Source organism: Daktulosphaira vitifoliae, unplaced genomic scaffold (genome assembly GCF_025091365.1).
Source record: "Daktulosphaira vitifoliae isolate Bord-2020 unplaced genomic scaffold, ASM2509136v1 Scaffold_27, whole genome shotgun sequence".
Classification (NCBI taxonomy): domain Eukaryota; kingdom Metazoa; phylum Arthropoda; class Insecta; order Hemiptera; family Phylloxeridae; genus Daktulosphaira; species Daktulosphaira vitifoliae.
The window spans coordinates 35,530-49,516 of NW_026099598.1; the positions used below are offsets into that span (position 1 = coordinate 35,530).

A 13,987-nucleotide genomic window follows, 5' to 3' on the forward strand; every position below is an offset into this window, starting at 1 on the left:
GACGGCGACTCCCCGACCGGTTTTGGCCAAGAGGCCCAAGATGGTTCCCCCTTTTTTTTTTCTACAACGGCCGGCATTATTGTGGGCCCCCCTGGAACTGCTGTGAGGCATTACTTCAAGGCGGCCCACGACGTCTTAATAATTCAGGTCATCCTGTACCGGGCGGCGTGGCTACGTCTGTCTCAGGCGTTCCGCTTCCTCCTTCTTCAATAAGACGGATTTGGCAAACGCCTGGACGAGCCTCCACGCTACCCGGCTCCTCAACAATAGGTGCACAATGGGCCCGACTCGAAACGTAGACCCAAGTCGATACTCCAAAGAATCCCGTTCCTGGGCGCACGCCTCGAACCAAAGAGAGTGTGCAAAGCACTATCAGCCTCTCCCGGGCGATCCGAACAGTAGTCGCACGACGGCGCGGCTGCTTTACGAATACGGTGTAAGTACTTGTTAAAGCAGCCGTGTGGAGGAGTAAACTTGTACCTGCCCGTCATCAAGACCGCTTCGGTCTTGTCCAGGGCGAGGCTAAGTCCGCTCCCCTCCTGCTGGATGCAGGCGGAGACTGCACTGAGCGCGCAGTTCGCCCGAGATCCAGCCTCCTACGCGTAGCAGACGACACACACGTGCGGTGGTAGCGGAACGCGGAACACCGCGTCGTACGCGATGTTCCACAGCAGAGGCCCGAGAACTGACCCTTGCGGGACGCCTCCCGTAACAGGTCGGATTCTCGGGCCCGCGGCGCTCTCGTAAGAGATGACCCGATTGCTAAAGTACGACCGGATCATCCACTCGAGGTAAAGAGGCACCCGAAACGCGTCCAGCGCTCCGAGAATGTGTGACTATCGCACGGAGTTGAACGCGTTTCGGATGTCCAGGCTCACCGCCAACCCAAAGCCCTGCATAGTTTTGGCCCACGTTGCGAATCAGCTATTGATTAACTTCGTGCTGATTTGCAACGTGGTTGAGTGAATTATTAAGACGTCGTGGGCCGCCTTGAAGTAATGACTCACAGCAGTTCCAGGGGGGGCCACAATAATGCCGGTCGTAAAAAAAAAAAGGTGCGAACGGAGATAAACGGTATTGCAACCAGTGATGTTAGCCGCTCACTGGCCAGAGAGACTGGCAATAAGAGCAGCCACCTCAAATCATACTTTATTTTTATGATAATGGAAACAAACGAAGTAAATGTTACTGCATCAGGGGATTCGGATGCCCCAGTGCCAGCGGTTGTTGGGGGTCGTACCCACCACGTGTCGTCATCAATTGATTACGCACCAAATGCAGGAGTCTTGAAGCAGGCTCCTCCAGCCAACCACGGGGTTGGTACTGCGACTGCAAGGAGTGGTGGTGACCAAGCCACACCCACCGGTGAAATAGAAGGGAGGTAATTGGCGGCAACGGCGTGTTTGGATTCTGGTATGGTATTGACAACCTATTGTTGCTTATTTATAAATGGCCCACGGGTCTCAACCCTCAATTCCAGTGTTGACTACATTATTGCGACGTAAGTCGTGTCGTTATATCACTAGAAAAAATGTTTATAACTATGCTACTGTAAAAAAATACATATTCAATTTTTTTTCCGCTGTTAAATTGCTATAACTTTATTTTTAAATCACTGGGCCTAATAAAATTTTATCCAAGTGAACTGAAGATAATAAATTTGTAGCGAGGTGTAATATATAGAAGTAATAAACACTTTTAAGGTTTAATAACAACTATACTATATTACAACGAACTAACAAATAACAGCGAGAGACGAAGCGCGTTTAAGACAGAATGCGTAAGTGATTGACTGGAGCGACGATCTTGCTCTTAAATAGTCAGAGGAATCTTCTAGAGGCAGCGGCGGAACGCTCTAGAACATTCGACCGCCACATCAACCCCCTTCGGAGTGGAGTTAGCTAGGGTCAAAAATGTCCGGGAATCTTACTCGGCGGCCTGAGCAAGTTGTTCGTACTGGCTGTGTTGATGGATCAGTATTAGGCGGTTGTTTTTGTTTGGGCGTATTCGGGGCAGTCGCTGGTGGAGCATGTGCCTGGCTATCGGTTGTGCTTTCGTTCACCATGAGGTAGTCAGGTTTTACTCTATCAATCGTCACCGTAACTGGTTTATTTCGAACTTTTATTGTGAACGTTTTGTCATTTCGGGCAATTACTTCGTAGGGACCTTGATATGGCGGTTGAAGTGCTGCTCGGACACCTCCCTCCCTGAGAAATACGTGTGAACAGTCCTTAAGGTCCGCAAAAACAAATGATCGTGGATTTGAGTGGCGAGATGCAGGTACTGGACGGATTTTATTCATAACACTGCGAAGACGATCTAGTAAGCTAGTAGGGTCGTTCGTACTGCTATTATCTTGATTGTCTGTGAAGAAATCACCAGGAAGATTAAGAGGCTCACCATAAACAAGTTCCGCAGACGTGGCTTTTAAGTCTTCCTTAAACGCAGAACGTATTCCGAGAAGCACGATAGGGTAAGTCTTCCTCCACGAGTCTTTTGCGTGGGCCATGATGGCTGCCTTTAGTTGTCGGTGCATTCGTTCGACGAATCCGTTTGCAGCAGGATGCCAACTGGTAGTGGGGCGAAGCGTAAAACCAAAACGTTTTGCTAAAGTTTTTAAAGTAGCTGAAACAAACTGAGTACCACGGTCAGTCGTAACGTATTGAGGTACTCCGAAGCGTGAAATCCAGCAATTGAGGAAACCCTTAGTGACATCATCTGCTGTTATACGTTCGAGTGGATATACCTCCAGCCAACGGGTGAAACGGTCGATTACCGTCAGACAGTGAGCTGTTGCGCGTGCACCGGGGTGACTAAGGTTGTGTAACTGATCAAATGCGTGACGCCGGAATCGTTGTGGCAAAAATGGTCGTGGGCGTCCCGTTGACGTGTCGCAATAAATATAGGCTGAAGATCCTGGCACTAGTACCTTCTCCAAATGAATTTTTGTCAGTAAAATGTTTGAGTTCATCATCCGTGTCTTGAGATGCAGCAAGAGCTCGGTAGTCCAGCGGAAGAGACACAACTTCAATGCGTGACATTGTATCCGCGACGATATTTTCATCACCTTTAATGTGTTGAATGTCGGTGGTGCATTCCGATATGAATGTCAACTTGTTTGAGTTGCGTAGGAGGTATCTTTTCTCTCTGTTGGATGAAAGCATATACGAGTGGCTTATGATAGGTGAAAATGGTACATGGTTGTGCTTCGACAATGTGCCTGAAATACTTCACCGATTCATAGATGGCAAGCAACTCACGATAATACGCAGGCCACGCACTTTGTTTCACCGACATTTTCTTTGAAAAAAATGCTATGGGTTGCCAGATGTTATTGACTTGCTGCTGCAGACATGCGCCGATAGATTGGCTAGATGCGTCTGTGAATAGTCCAAGTCGTGCGGCTGGATGAGGATGTGCTAAAAGAGTAGCGGTCGCAAGACTTTCTTTGCATGTGGNACTAAAAGAGTAGCGGACGCAAGACTTTCTTTGCATGTGGTGAACGCTTTTTCTAACTCGGGAGTCCATTCTATCGGTTGGGAACCTTTTGTCTTCGGGCCTTTGAGAATACCGTGAAGTGGTGCTTGCAGGTCGGCAGCTTTGGGAATAAACCGGCGATAAAAATTTACCATTCCCAAAAACCGTCGTAATCCTTGCATAGATTTTGGCAATGGATACTGTCGTAGGGCGTCGACGCGTTCCGGTGGCAGGCGGGTGCCTTCAGAAGATACTAGGTAACCTAGAAATTTCACCTCAGCCGAACCCAATACACATTTTTGCGGGTTAACGACAACACCGTAGTCAGAAAGTCTCCCGAAAAGAGTGCGTAAATGCTGTTTGTGGTCCTCTTCCGATTTAGAGAATACTAAAATGTCATCAATATATGCATAACAGAAGTCCAACCCATTGGTAACTTCGTCTATGAAGCGTTGAAAAGTTTGTCCAGCATTTCGCAATCCGAATGTCATAAAAGGAAATTCGTAAAGTCCGAATGGAGTGGTAATGGCTGTTTTGCATATATCGTCCGGATTAACAGGTATTTGATGGTAAGCCTTTACCAGATCGATTGTGGAAAATAGCGTGCAATTAGCCAGGTTGTGCGAGAAATCATGTATGTGTCTGACTGGATAGGAGTCTGGTATAGTTCGGGCGTTCAGCGCGCGGTAATCACCGCAAGGACGCCAGCTGTTCTCCCCTTTCGGTGCTAAATGTAATGGTAAAGACCACGGACTGCTTAAAGGTCTAGCGGTACCTGCATTGACCATTTCCGCGAATTCCTGTTTGGCGATTTTTAGTCTATCTGGAGCTAAGCGGCGTAGGTGGCAGGCTATTGGCTGACCAGGTGTCGTAAGAATGTGGTGCACCGTTTGATGTTTTATTGTCCTGGGCAATCCGGTGGGACGTGTGATGTCCGGAAATTCTGCGAGAAGTGCAGCCCAAGGGGAAGTGTTGGCAACTGATTTTATGCTGCATTGATTTACAGAGGAAACCTTACCATTCACAGCCAAGCCTGTGACACCATCAATAAGACGTTTGGTACGGCAATCCGGCAGCAAGTGGTAGTATGCCATGAAGTCGGAACCAATGATAGGAGTACTCATGTCGGCGACAATAAAACTCCACGGGAAACTGCGTCGAAGTCCTAAATTCAAATTGAGATGGACCGTCCCGTAAGTTTTTATGGTACTGTTGTTGGCCGCGCTGAGGTCGTAATCGGTGGCATGGCGTCGTTCCCGTAGTAGCCGTTGAGGGGAACAAGATAAGTCAGAACCGGAGTCGACTAAAAATTGTCGTTTTGTTATTTGATCTGTTACAAACAGGTGGCTGCTCGGGTTCGGACAGTCTGTTGCCGCCGCTACTGACTGTCGTTGGAGTTTTCCTGATACTTTACATTTGGCAGCCTTTTCTCCATAAGTGCTATGATACCAACACCATCCTTTGCCGTTAGTCAGTTCCACGTTTGAACGGTTACGTGACCTAGAGCGGGAACGTTGCGGGCGTTTAGCACATAATTCGCTTACCTGTTTTGTGAGTGCTACAATGGCAGCTAAAACATCGAGTTCCTTTTTATTGTTCGTGCTGGCAACAGCATGGACGAATTGCGAGGGGGCTGGCTGCACTTCAACAATTTTGTCAGCCAGCTCGGCTACCTTATCCAGATGAAGCTCTAATAGTGCGGTTAAAATAGCTTGTGCATGTGATGGTAGACGGCGGAGCCAAAGTTGACGTAAAATATTGTCTTGTAATGTAGTAGTGCCGGCAAGGGAACGGAGATGTCGTAAGAACTGTGATGGCTTACGGTCACCTAGTTCTTCTTCATTGATGAGTTGCCGCACACGTTGTTCTTCTGAGATAGACAACCGTTCAACGAGTTTTGCGCGTAGATGTNTACAACCGTTCAACAAGTTTTGCGCGTAGATGTTTGTAGCGTTCAGTAGGCGGTGGGTTAGTAATAAAATCCTCTACATCGGCGGCGTAACGCGTATCAAGCTGAGCCACAATATAATTAAATTTTGTTTCCTCACTTGTTATTCCCGAGATTGCAAACTGCGAGTCAACCTGTGAGAACCATAAGCTCGGTCTTTCGGACCAGAAAGGTGGCAACTTGACGGCAACGCGATTCACTGAAGCTGTTGGATATTGCTGTGCCTCTAGTGCTGCAAGGAGAGCGTTTTCTTGGTGTAACTCCTCCAATTGATTGCGTAGTTCTTCGGCGTTCATACTTGATCACGTCGAGGTCACCAATGTAGCGAGGTGTAATATATAGAAGTAATAAACACTTTTAAGGTTTAATAACAACTATACTATATTACAACGAACTAACAAATAACAGCGAGAAACGAAGCGCGTTTAGGACAGAATGCATAAGTGATTGACTGATCGACTGATTGACTGGAGCGACGATCTTGCTCTTAAATAGTCAGAGGAATCTTCTAGAGGCGGCGGCGGAACGCTCTAGAACATTCGACCGCCACACCCTTTGTAGAGCGACGAATCTTCCAGAGGCGGCGGCGGCCAAACATTCTTGAACATTCGATCGCCACAAATTTTTCTTAAGTATACTTAGAATAAAAATCCCTTGATGATATGTTATTCTACTATGAGTATTTAGCCGTTGAATTGGAAATTTATAAGTGAAAAAATTATAAGAAAAACTAGCGTCTAACTTAAAGTCACATTAAGATCTAAATAAATTTTCCATGTATATTAAAATTATATCTCCATCTTACCAGTAAAAACTGAAGTTCTATTGTTTTCTAAATAACAAATAAGTCAAAATAATATACTTTAAGTAATATCAAGTGGATATAAATAAAATTATAATTTACTTCTTATAGCTTCGAACAACATAATTACTAAAAAAATACAATGTATTATATATATGTTTAATATTATATGTACGATCTTATATGTTCAAAATTTTAATTGTATAATTATAGTTTCTTGAATATATTATAAAAAAACTTCTTAAAAGTAATTTATGTATAAATAATTTATTACAATAAAAACTTTTTTCATTCTTAGATTTTGAAAAATGTTTGAAAATACTGGCTACTTTAAATATAGCTAAACTTGTTCAAATGGGTAGGATTATCGTAGGCAAACGGAAAATGAGAAGGTACTGGTTTAAGATTATGTGATTTTTTTTAATATTTGTCTATGAAAAATATAGACTCAATTGATAACTTATGCATCAAAAAAACATTATTAATCTATCAGCACCAAAAATTGAAAATATGCATTCAATTTTGAACACTCTATAAAGTATATCATAACTATGTTACTGTAAAAAAAGCATTTTCAAATTTTTTTTTTCGTTTCGAATAACTTTATTAATAAATTTAATTTATAAATCACTGTTCTTAATTACATTATAATCGAGTAAACTAAAGGCAATATACTTTCTTTTGGTGGCTTACTATACAAATTCTATGAAGTTTTATTGCTTCACTATAAGATATTGGGCGTAAAATTTTAAATTTTAGTTATTACAAAATTACTAATATTCAAATTACTGTGACATTTAACATCTTAAAATAAAAGTTCCTTTTATGACAGTGATTTTTATTTCAGTTGAATATCTTCTATACTTGTCACAACTATGTCGCGACCCTTTTGTACTTGGTTATCCTGTTTGATTTTAATTTGAGAAAAGGTTGTTTGAAATAAAATAATTGTAAAATTAAGCATACCGTTTTCGATACTTTAATTTAATACTCGATTTAATTATATTAAGCTATTATTCAAGTTCTACTATTATTGTGTTACAGATCTGTTTAATATTTGGTGATCTTGGTCAAAACCAAGAATTGGAAGCTATCTGACGTCTGCCAAATATTGTCCCTGTCTCCATAAATAAGTTTTAATTATCTAGAAATCGTGTACTTAGTGACTAGTGAGAGATGAAATAATAACTTTTAACTATTTTTTTATATCAAAGACAAAGTAAAGTTTTATTAATTGATGAATATAACGTTTAAAACGTCTTCAGATATTTTTTCAATCAGTTATTTGAGTTTGAATCCAAAAATGACTAAATTCCAGTAAGAATTCCTTATTATTTTTATTTTTAAAAAATACCCTGTAACTAAAGAAATTTTAATGTATAAAAGTATTATAGTTTCTTAATGTCTCATTGAACGATTTTGACAATCTATATGTCAAAAGAAACCAAATGTGATTCTGTTGAAAATATCATCTGCAAAATCGGCCAAAAATCGTTTATAGTTTTACGTTTTTATTATATTACTCTTGAAGTAATATAATGGTTATTTTGCATATACTGGGACATTTCAATAATAATTTACCGATAAACCATAATTGTTATTTAGGTTATATAGCCAACTATAAACCTCCATCATTATTACAGGCATTATATCATTAAAAAGCTATCTATATTAATATGGTAGATTAGTTGGATTGAGGAGCACCACTGCATCTTTTACTTGGGTTTTCATTAGATTTTCATGAATAGTAAACCTAAACAATGCTTATTTTTTCAAGTATATTAAAAATTCTTTATAATTAATGTTTTTGAATGTGATACTGGAAATAAAAAAGCGAATGACTTTTCCCAAAATATTTGTTGTTATTGGCTTTTATATCAATTAACTAAAAAAATTATTTTGCAACAAAATTGTTCTTTTTTTATTCATCAATATATTCAAAAAGTTAATTTTAAAAAATTAAGGAATCATAAAGAAAGTATAATTTTCTTTAAAGTTCTTTAGTTAAATACTTACCAAAAACTCGATAAAATCCATCTTAACAAGTATAAAAAAAACTGAATTAGCTATGTTTACACCTATTCTTAATACTTAAATTGATAGAATGAAATGCAATATATAATAAAAACGTAAAACAATTATTTTTAAAAAAAATTTTGTTATTGTCAAACTATATTTTTTTAATTTATGTAAGAAAAATTAACCTCGAACTTAATGTCATATTAAGATATAACTAACAAATTCTATGTGAATTAATAACATTTTCCCGCATTACCAATATTATCTGAAGTCGCATTGACATCTAAATAATAAAATGTTATTAATACAATCCAGTGGATATAAATCCATTAAATTATCATTAACTTCTTATAGCTTGCATCAAGTCATTATCTAAAACAATTATATTTTATATATATTTTTTTTTCAGAAACTTGTTTATACGAAATTTGAAACGTATAAACTTAATTTTTTTTAATGTCCGATTGTAGGCAATCGGACACTGATAAGTTTTAATCACAATAATGTACTTTATTTCAGTATTTTTCCATGTAAATTTTGATATTTTATGCTTAAAAAAAAAAACACTTTTTATCATATTTGGTACACATTGAGATAGGATTTTTTCATAATAATTATAGGAATGTTTAATTGGTACGGGCGAGTCAGTGGGTCAGTTCTGCGGGAACATTAAGTGGTATTTGAGTTAGCAGGTCAGGACGATTAATATTATTTTCAGTGGTTTTTAAATTAATTTTATATTATAATTGAATATTCTCTTAGATAAAGAGTCCAATATTGTAAAAAGTGTTATAACCTTAGTAATATCATTATCATAAAAGAATAAATCTTAAATGTTATGTAATAATGAGTGTTTTTATATATTCAAATTCTCATTTTCTCCATCAAAATTTAATAAAAAGTATTACATAGAATTTAAAATTCTTTAGTTAATTGCTTACTCGTAACAACAGATTTGTAATCTAAACAAGTTTGAAACTTCACACAAGTTAAAATTTATTTTATATAATCATAATGAAATAGATATGCTATATTTATTTATAACCTAAAATATCACTTTTTTTTTTATTTTACATAGGAAAAATTAGCCTCTAACTTAACACCAAATACAACAAATTCTATATATGTATTAATAAAATATCCTCTTTTTACCAGACAAATCTGAAGTCGTATTAATATCTAAATAATAAATAGGTTATTATAATATAATTTTAGTAATATCTAATATTTAATGATATATATAAATACTGTTTACTTCTTATAGCTTCGGCTATGTCATTTACTAAAAAAAATGTATATTATAGTAATTTTATATGTACAATTTCATAGTAAATATTTTAATTAACTTCAACTTCAGTTAAATATTTACTCAAATCTCGATAAATCCCATCTAAACAAGTATAAAAAAAATAGTGAATAAGCTATGTTTAAACCTAATGGAAATACTAAAATAGATTGAAAGAAAAACGATATTTTTTAATAAAGTAAAATAATACTTAAAAATCAGTACGTGTTTGAACTCTGATCGATACACACGTATGTTAATCCTGCATTTCATAGCTATCGATAGCAGTACAAAGTGATCGCCTACAGGTATGAATCTTTATTTATTGTTAACGACTTCATACTATACTTAATACATTCCACTTTTCCGCACAACGGTACATCATATAAAAGTGATAATTTATCTAATATGACACAAAACCACAACATTAATAACAATTCCACCTCTAAACATAACACTATGAACTTAACAAATACCTTTGCCAAAACCACAGCACACACTAAATTTACGAAAAAAGGTCAAGCTATAGTTATGAATATATTAGATTAAATCCCTCAAAATAGAATATGACAATGCGATTAGCAAATTAACTGAACCTAATTTTTGCATCTCGTCTATCATACAATAAAAAAAAAATTTAATAAACAAACACTCGTCCGTCTATATAAATAACCATATTATTAAGATCCGTCGTTTAATCAACCAGTAAAACGAGTTATCATCCCAAACGCACACCCAGTAGTACCACATGATATAATGATGGAAGCACTCATATTAGAAGGTATAAAAACTGTTTCACCTATTTCGTTCATGAAAGCCGGTTACAATGACGAGTTATCAAATGTGATAAATTTTAGACGGCAGGTATACATACATTCTGACGATAGTGTAAATATACCAGGGTCACTAATTATTAAACACGACGGCACAGATTATTGATTTTTTTTAACTAATGATACAATCACTTGTTTCCTATGCATATTACTTGGACATACCTCACAATATTGTAAAAAAACACCAAAAATGAATACAATAACAACTAAAACAAACAATATTTCCCAAAATAATCCCATACCTACTGAAACCGTACCTAATCCGTCATAAAATCAAATAAACTTGAATAAAAAAGTAGATAAAGAAAAAACTGACACTAACAAAGGTTCTAGTACCCCCCTGTATTTCTACAAAAGTTAACCACCTGAAGACAAAAACTCAAAAAATTATGTTAAAACAAAAAAAAAAGGCCTCCATCATTATCTAGCACCCATCGTCACCATCAAAACCACAAACTCAAAACACACCTCAGGAAAATATTCACAACACACCTATATGTTCAATCTTAACAACAAGTCTAAAACAAAAATTAATTGACAAAACCAAAAGAAAAACACAAAGTTCAAATTAAAAAAAACTCACTAGAAAATTTCTTCTTTAAGCAAAATGACTCACTACAGCTCCTAAAATATTACCTCAATAATTTAGCTACTAGTGATATAAATCATCTTTAATTTCTCTTTTTGACTGAGAACTTACAGGAATTTATAAATAGCTTTTCGCTACTAGAACAATATAATGTAAAACCACAAGATATAATAATAATAGTAATAGAAAATGTACATAGACTCGTTAGTGATCGCAGCCTTAAAAATCGCTTAAACCGAACTTTAACGAAAATTAAAAAAGACTCAAGCCTTAAATAACAAATTATGTTCTTTTATATTGAAAAACAATAATTATAGTAATAATATAGATAATTAAAAATACATACATATACATATAAACATACTTGAACACAAATAACCAAGAAAATTTAAAACTATAAAAATTATTATAGTGGAACATAAATGGTTTCTACAGAAGAATACCAGAAATTCAAAACTAACCTAAAAATCATCCAAGTAGCAACACTAAAAAATTATAATGGTGTTTTCTCAAATAGAAAAAATTTCAATTGTGCCAGCGGAGGAGTTGAGATTTTCACAGAAATATGCTATAAATTAAAAGCAATTTGTATTAACACTAAATTTTAAACGAAAACAATCTCAATTGACATAGACAAAGACACTTTAACAATATGTAATATTTGCCTTCCAGATATCACAACTTTCACAAAAAATGACATTATCAGCATTATCGATCAACTTTCTAAACCCTTTATATTAGTTTGTGATTTTAACTGCCGAAATCTCAACTGGGGATGTAATAATAATGGTTTCAGAGGAAAAATCGATGAAAGTATCCTAGAAGAAAACAAAGATCTTATTTTACTAAATAACGGAAATTCTACGCGCATAAATACAGCTAACAGAAATACTTCTGCCATTGATTTATCTTTTACCAATATTAACTTGGCACATAAATTAACCTGAACAGTTTCTTCTTCATACTCTAGCAGTGATTATTTGCCTATTATAATTGACATAATAGACCATAGTGAACAAGAAGTCGTCTCAACAACAAGATGGAATTTAAAAAACCCAAACTGGAATTTATTCGAAGAAATGATTACTTATAAATTTACTAACCTACCAATAAATACAAGTATTACAGATGAAGCAGTTGAAACTTTTACAAAAATTATTACTGAAACACGAAAAACTGTTATAGGAATCCATGAAATCAATAATAAAAAAAATATACATTGGTAAAACATTAAATTGCAAAAAAAAAAAAACTACAAGAAAGACTTCATTGATTTAAAAATAAACAAAATCAGTGATCATATCCAACTTAAACAAGTAAAAGCTGTGGCAAAATATACAATTAAACAAAGAAAAAAAGAATCTTGACAAAAATACATATCTAGCATAACCTCCCAAACACAGACGATAGAAATTTGGAACAAAATTAGAACAATCAAAGGCCTTAGGAATAACAGCATGATTCACACAATTGACTCACAATAACTAATCACAAAGCCATGGCTGAAACTCTAGCAAATATTTTCCAACATAACAGCAGTGACTCTAACTACAGTGCAAATTTCATTCAATTGAAAAACAAAAATTAACATAACCTTACATTATACACTGTATGTATAATACACTGTCATCCCCTTCCAATGAACACCTTAATATACCATTTACCGAGACTGAACTAATTAGAGGACTAAATAAAAAAAAAAGTAAAAGCCCAGGATAACACACCCTACATTTTTTTTCAACACCTCCTATAAAAAGGATTAAGCTATAACTAAATCTATATAACTTGATATTTACACAAAATGTTTTTCCGTACAAATGGCGAAAAGTTAACATTACACCTATACCTAAACCAAACAAAATTTTCCTTTTAAATAGATTGATTCATTAACTAATTATTATAACTAATTATAATACTAACTTTTTAAAGTTTAACTCAGTTATTTTAATGTTTGAAAATACAATAAATATAGCTAAATGAATAAATAATGTATTTAAACTTGTTCAATTGGGTAGGATTATCGTAAGCAAATAGAATATGAGAAGGAACTGATTTTACAATTGTGTTATTTTTTAGTTATTTGACCATGTAAATTCTGAACTGATTTTGTAAGTTTATGCTTAAAAACGGTAACATAATGGACTCGCGGCACAGTATGGGCGTGGTATAGTTGGGAGTAGTAAAGATGATATCTATCAGTGTTTAAAATCACTATCACAAGGAACGTTTCTATGAAAATATATAGTTAGGTTTTAATTTTAAGAAATTGGTGGGTTAAACCAAAAACAAAATTCTAACTCAAAAAGAATTAAGGAAAAATTGCGAACAGGCAATGAATTTACTGAATCGGCAAACGTTCGTTGCATTCATTTTAAATAAAATTGGTAATTTAAGTTTATTCAAATATTTAAATTAACTTTTTCGACTTAAAAGAAAAAAAAATTGAAATAAGTTTTACTTTATACTCTATGTCAATTAGTATTATATAATATTTATGGAAATAGTGCATCCCATTATAAGGTATATTAAAATATAATACCAAGAATTTTAATACAAAAATAGCATATTTTTGAATATAATAACCATGTTTGCTATATCCCAAAATTTTTTTTTTTATAGAATATTAAACTACATTAGCTTTAATTTAAGATTTAATGAAAGTGTCAATATTTCCGGAAAATTTTCAAAAATTAAGTGAAAAAGTTTAACTTGTATGTAAAAGTTGTTATTTTGAATCCCTCTGAAGTCATAAAATGTATATCAAATGAAAAAAGTAAACACAAAGTATTTACAAAAAAATTAATATACATTTATATTTATATAAATATTTTATATATATTTATATGTCAAAATTTACTGATTTTAAAAATCGTCATTTTTGGGGAGATTTTCACTATTTACAGGAAATTAGGGAAACATTTTCAATTTTTGAGGATAATGCCATCAACTAGATACGATTTGTGATCTTTGACGTATCGATAAGAAAAATTGGTCCAGTGAGACACAGTGTGACAGATACAAAAAAAAAAAAAAA

General features: G+C 35.0%; 1 protein-coding gene and 1 long non-coding RNA gene across 2 annotated transcripts; both read right to left on the minus strand.

Annotated features, from left to right (window-relative positions):
• Window positions 1-3,419: 3,419 nt before the first annotated feature.
• Window positions 3,420-5,721, minus strand: LOC126908879 (uncharacterized protein K02A2.6-like). Its single transcript, XM_050691198.1, has 2 exons — window positions 5,526-5,721; window positions 3,420-5,347 (listed from the first exon to the last, which is right to left on the minus strand). The coding sequence occupies exons 1-2, from the start codon at window positions 5,719-5,721 to the stop codon at window positions 3,420-3,422; spliced, it is 2,124 nt and encodes a 707-aa protein (XP_050547155.1).
• A 2,523-nt stretch (window positions 5,722-8,244) lies between these two features.
• Window positions 8,245-9,528, minus strand: LOC126908877 (uncharacterized). Its single transcript, XR_007704864.1, has 5 exons — window positions 9,502-9,528; window positions 9,399-9,425; window positions 8,592-8,618; window positions 8,503-8,529; window positions 8,245-8,264 (listed from the first exon to the last, which is right to left on the minus strand). It is a non-coding gene; the product is annotated as an uncharacterized LOC126908877 (long non-coding RNA).
• Between the last annotated feature and the right edge of the window lie 4,459 nt (window positions 9,529-13,987).